At 44.7% G+C, this 6206-nt stretch overlaps 1 protein-coding gene across 2 annotated transcripts in view; it reads left to right on the top strand.

Moving 5' to 3' along the window:
* The window catches only part of LOC123503185 (lachesin-like), a 171455-nt gene extending 168026 nt beyond the window's left edge, over positions 1-3429 (top strand). For both annotated transcript variants that reach the window (XM_045252731.1, XM_045252732.1), the window contains exon 8: positions 756-3429. In XM_045252731.1, the coding sequence (XP_045108666.1) occupies positions 756-1240 (485 nt within the window). In that variant the 3' untranslated portion in view covers positions 1241-3429. The remainder of the gene's footprint in view (positions 1-755) is intronic.
* The last annotated feature ends 2777 nt before the right edge of the window (positions 3430-6206 follow it).

Genomic DNA, 6206 nt, shown 5'->3' on the forward strand with positions numbered 1-6206 from the left:
CTCCCAGTAATCTGAAGGAAATACTGTTTTCTATTTATTTAAGATAGTTTCACATTATCTTTATTCTAATGTACATTCTTCCTCCTCCTCCTCCTCTTACTCCTCCTTCATTCCATCCTACAACTTATCCGTTCCAACTCCTCCCCATAATCTGCGGAAAATTACTTTGTTTTTCATTCGCATCTAAGTGAATTAAGCCAAACTTTGACCATTAGCTGTGTTTCTTAAGGCATTTGCCCGCCGCGCCGCGCTGCAGTGCCGCCTCCCTCGCTGCCTCTCACACCGTTTGTTTCGCGTCGTCTGGCGGCGCTGAAAGTCTTGTCACACAAAGTTCCCTTCCTTCCTCAAACATATTTTCCTTAATTATCCTTCGTTACAAGTTTAAGTCTGCGCGTAGGATGTTTAGGATGTTTTCTTGGATGTTCCCTCCGCCTCATCCCTTCTTTTTTTTTTATTTATTTATCTTCTTTCTTGAACATCATCACAGTATTGTTCATTTTGTTTGTGTTTTCTCCTCAACTCCTTCCAGTCTCTCCTCTCTTTCTTCCATCCATCACCACCACCATCAACATCACCTGCATTATTTCTGACTTCACCACAGTACCTTCTATTCATCTCCACCCCATCATCATCATCACCACCACCACTACCATCACCAAGACCACACGACACTCTCCCTCTCCCAATCCATTATATCTCCTCTTGACGACCATACTTACTCGAGTCTTCCCCCCCCTCCGGCGACGCTCACACAGAGGCCGCACCCCCACTCAAGAACGACTTCGAGGAACACCGTAAAGCGTCCCAGCGAAGCCAAACGACACACCAGCAACAGACGACCAAGATGTTACAGAAACCGAACTTAGGATTTGACTCTCTCTTACCCTCGCCCTCCTCGTCATCGCCTTCTCCGAGAGGGTCCAGATACAGAAGTCCTGCACTGCTGGCCTCACTGTCCTCCCTCCTCGTCTCGCCGTCTCACCACTCACACAGAAGTTGGTTTGTGGCGCTTGTTCTCCTGCTGGGGCTCTGTCTCTGTAGGGCCCGCCAGGTGCTCCAAAGGGACTGTAGTTTACCTGTAGATGACTCATTAGTGGTTTGTGGGTTTGTTAGGTTTAATTTTCTATTATTCTTACTTGAGAGAGAGAGAAAAAAAAAGAGAGAGAGTGTGTGTGTGAGTATCCTTGTTTGTTCATTAGTTTGTTGGTTTGGCTTTGTGTTATATTACTATTGTAAGTGAGGGTCTTTGTTACCTTAAGTGTTCTGGCTTCCGCGAAACATCGAACCTTGTGTCACTAGGAAGACATACAAGAACTGAACCGAGCAGCCAAGACCGTGTGTGTGTGTGTGTGTGTGTGTGTGTGTGTGTGTGTGTGTGTGTGTGTGTGTACTCCTTCCTCGAGTAATACGTAATAATGATAATGATGATGTTCTCGTTTTAAAACAGAGTACTTTTCCTAGCGGGTAACTTATGATTAAGGTTACTGTGTGTGTGTGTGTGTGTGTGTGTGTGTGTGTGTGTGTGTGTGTGTGTGTGTGTGTGTGTGTGTGTGTGTGTGTGTGTGTGTGTGTGAGTGTGTGTGTGTTTGTGAGTGTCTGGCAATTGCCACACGTAAGCGAAGCAATGTGCACGTAAAGATTGTGACGCCCAAGAGAATGATGAAGCAGGTGGTCACACTGCGCGGGTCGTCACGTCGTGCCTGCGGGGGAGCGGAACTGACTGGTGACTGGTCGTGTGTCTGTAACAAGTCGTCCTCCTCTGCTGAGTCATGAGTCGTTCCTGAAAGGTTGTCCCCATTTCCTTCATTTTATTTGGTCCATGAAGCTTTTTTTTTTTTATCATTTTGTATGTGGTTGGATCTCATTCGTTTTGTTCTATTCCGGTAATGTTTCCATCGAGTAGATGAGAAACAGAGGAGTGGTTTCTGTTTGAGACCTACATACGTGTCGCTACTTTCGTGGTTTAAGTAGCTGATAAACAGAGGACTTTTAAATCCGTTTTCTATCAAGCACCAAAGACTTAACACGTGTTAGTACTCTGTGAATTAAATAGCTGACAACTGAGGACCGGTTTGCATTTGGTGACGTTGAAATGTATGAAAGATTTGGTGGCTTAGATAAGCTATAAAGCGGGGACTGGTTTCCATGTGGGCGCTTGTGACTTTCGTGAGATGAGGGCAATGTGCACGTAAGTACCAGCCCGCCTCCTTCGCGGCGACCCAGCGCTGGTGTTGTGGGCGTGTTCTCGACCCTTCTCCTTCTCCCTCGTGCTGTTCTCGCGTGGGAGGAGAACCCATAATACTTAGTGCCATATTGGAGTTCTTTCCAAGTTAGTGTTTGTATTATACATGAATTATACATACATTTTGTGCTGCAGATGATTATTATATCTTTCCCAATGATAGGATGCCAATTATTACTATTACTACTACTACTACTATTACTACGTACTATGTATATGACGTGTGTATGTATGCATGTCGCAACACAGACTATGAATACTCTAGTGTGAGGGTGTACATATCTCGTGTACATAGCTAAGTGTGTCCTTGTGTGTGTGCGCGAGTGCGTGTGTGTGTTTCCCCCCTCAGCCAAACTTGTATCCTAGCTCTCCACTTGACTCCTCCTTCGTGATGTTTGGTTGGTTGTTTCCTTCAAGGGCGGTGTGCGTGTGTGGAGGTGCGTCATTCCCCAGTGTTGTATCCCTCCTGGGGCGTCGCGGAGACACTGTGGCGGCGATCGGTTGTCTTGGAGAATGTTGCTGCCCGGGAATCGAACCCTGGGAAGACATAAGATAAACAAGCGAGTGACTGCCAAGACCTGCATCGTTCTCCAGTGTAGTGTCCGCCCCGGGGCATGATGGGAGCACTGGGAGTCTGGTCTGGGGTATTGACTGTCCTGGGGAAACTCATCACACTGGAAACCCAATCTTAGAGTGATGACAAAGGCCTGTATTCTGAAACACTTTGCTCTCTCACCAACACTGCTTTCCAAAGGCTCCAATTGAAGATACTCTTGCTTTTAAGGGTGTTCTTACGGTTCTGGTTATAGATTGGCAAGATTTCTAGTTTATCATAGAGAAAAAAACTGTCTTAAAACCAGACTACTCGTCTCTGTGACCTTGGAAGACTGTCGCAGTGAAAGGGAAGGCGTTTCTGAATATGGCCGCAAGCCTGAGTGACGCGTGGCCGCCCCTGACTGTCTGTCCTATCTCTCCCCCGCCACTAGGAATGGCGGCCTCGGATTTCCCTCCCCTGCTATAGGGGATCTGCTTTGAGTTTGTTGACTTATCACTTTGCCCGTCTTCCAAGGCAGGCGGCGAGGGGCGCCCCGGGCCTGGTGGCTAGCGTGCGTACAGGTTGTCTCCTGATTTCTAGTAATCTGTACCTGAAGTGTCTTGTGTTGACAATAAAGACTAATTGAAAACTGTTTCGTGTCTTATGAACCTTACGTAACTATTCTAGCACGTGGAAGAGTGAGTAATGAAGACTTCCTGAACACTGCCTTTTGTCTTCCCAACCTTAGATAATAATGCATAAATCATTCATTAAGTAAAGACCAAAGAGTGCGTAATAAAGCCTATCTGAGGACTACTTCTTGTGTTCTGCCACTCACTCCCCTCCCAGCAGCCAGTACACTTCACTGCCTTGTGACGCGCCTTCAGTGAAACATTCAAGTCATTTCAGCCCACTGCTCTGCTCGTCTGGGAGGCGAAGAAGAACCCCGAGAGAAGAGGTAAGAAGGTAAGAGTTATAATGAGAGAGAGAGAGAGAGAGAGAGAGAGAGAGAGTCGGAATCTATACTCAAAATCTGAAGAACTAAATAAGGAATAACAGAAACGATCAAAATCCAACAAAACAGAGAAAAAAAATAATGGGAAATAAACACATGAAAAAAATATATAAACACGAAACAAGGTATAAACATAAAACAGCAAAAATATAGATAACATTAGAATAAACCTACACTAAAAAGAACGAGAGAGAGAGAGAGAGAGAGAGAGAGAGAGAGAGAGAGAGAGAATGACGTACTACGCATCACTGTGGTTCGAGCAATGTCTCGCTTCACTAGATTGACGAAGCCCTGCAATCCCTCACACACGACTACTGTTTAAGAAGAGGATGCTTGTTGAGTATTAGCAAGGCCAGGCAGGTGAACAAAGTACGCCAACACAAACAGTCAAATAAAGAGAGGCAGTCATTGAATCATTAAAGAGCCGTATTCAGAAACGTTTTGCTTTCTCACCACGACTATTTTCCAGAACCACAGAGATTGTTAGCAGGGTTTTCAAGAGTGTTTCTCCAGTTAATAGTATAGAAGATATTGTCGTTGTGCCTGTAAAACTATAAAAACATTAAAAACTCGTGTACATTTAAATATAGGCTTTTGAAATAGTGGAGATGAAGCACAGAAGTGTTTGAGAATACGAGCCAAACAGTAAGTAAAGAGAGGCAGTCACTGAGTTATTAAGAGCCGCGGCACCAGCGACTCAAGACTGAGGAGGAAATGTCAAGACAGCGGGAAAGGCGGAGGCGCTGCGGGGAATGAGTGGCTGGCTGTGTTCACCGGGGGAAGGGTACCGGGAGGTGATGGAAAGAGAAGGAGACGAAGGGGAGGAAAGGAAATCTAAGACGTAGATTTAAGAGTTATTTTCAAAGGTTAAGGATCTTATCTCGACTTTCTAGACTCCAGTGGAAGTTTTCGCAGTTTTCAGGGATGCTTCCATGATGCAAGGGAAGGAAGAGGAGGAGAGAGAACTAAGACGTAGATTTGAGTACGTATTCTCAGTTCAAGACAAGTTTTCAGTTATCAAAGTTTCCAGGGATTTCATGATTTCACTAATGGTTTAACGAGGATTCTGAGTAACCTAGAATAACAAAAGCATCATCTCTGTGGCTTTTCTAAATAGTCCTAATTATACACCGAAGTGTTTAGAAATACGAGTCTTCGTTATTTATAAAGTCAATTCCCTGTGTATAATTTCTAGATGGTTTTGACGACTCATTTGTGAAGTTTATATAAATGAGAAGCGCGTGGAACAAAGGTATATAACTTCTACTATCCTTTACACTCCCTCCGTCCTCAGAGAAAGTAATCAAACAAGTACATAACAATTTTCTACCAAGACTTAAGTTGAAACATTAGAGAGAGAGAGAGAGAGAGAGAGAGAGAGAGAGAGAGAGAGAGAGAGAAAGTTACCCTTCATCTTGAGTTTCCTTGCTAACTAAAATAAACGTGAGTGTGTGCGAGTTCTTGTTTTCACTTTTCGATTTTTAAGGTGAAACATTAGAGAGAGAGAGAAAGAAATGTGAAGTTCATCTTGAGTTTCCCTACTAGCCAAACTTTACGTGTGTGTGTGTGTGTGTGTGTGTGTGTGTGTGTGTGTGTGTTCCTACCTTCCTATCCCTCCTCTCCTCCCTTCCTTAGCATCGTTGTAGCCTCAAGGGAAGACTATAGACACGATTACCCCACCTTATACATTCCTATACTGAAGATATACGTGAGTGCGCATGTGTTCCTTACTGTCCTTCCTTCCTCTCCTCCTCCTGTCTGTGCAGAGACACTATACCAACTTATACCTGCTTCCGTCCAGGTGTCGTGTGGCCACCGGACGCCTGTTTGGGGGAACGAGTCTTTTGGTTGTGTTTAGCGTGTGTTTGGCGTGTGTGTCGGAGAAGAGGAGTTTTGCCTGAGCCTGGTGTGTGTGTGTGTGTGTGTGTGTGTGCGTGTGTGGAACGTACGAGTATTACGAGCAAGTTTCCCCGCTGCTGCAAGACAAGGCGGTGTGCAGCGGCCGTCTAAGAGAAGGAAAAGCAGATGAAGGGATATAAAAGGGAGAGGAGGCTTACAAGAGAGGAAAAAACTGGAGGAGTGGAAGGAAAAGACATGGAAGACAGTCTAAAGAGAAAGGGCTTAGAGAGGAGTAGGATCAGAAGTGAAGGAGAGGTGAATATTTGCATTGGTAATAAGAGTAGAACTATTTACGACAACGTACTACAGTATACGTTATATTAGAGCTAGTGGGTACGGCAATTGTAATGACCGACAAGAGGCAACACAAGACTTGGTGACGTCACAGTTTCTTTACTCCGCGCCAGTATAGAAAACAAGCACATTTTTCCACCTAACACCCTTCCTTAGCCAACCATACACAAATAAAAGAAATAAATGAACACTTTCTGTTTATCTGTCACTAACCAGGAATG

Source organism: Portunus trituberculatus, chromosome 13 (genome assembly GCF_017591435.1).
Source record: "Portunus trituberculatus isolate SZX2019 chromosome 13, ASM1759143v1, whole genome shotgun sequence".
NCBI classification, from domain to species: Eukaryota; Metazoa; Arthropoda; class Malacostraca; order Decapoda; family Portunidae; genus Portunus; species Portunus trituberculatus.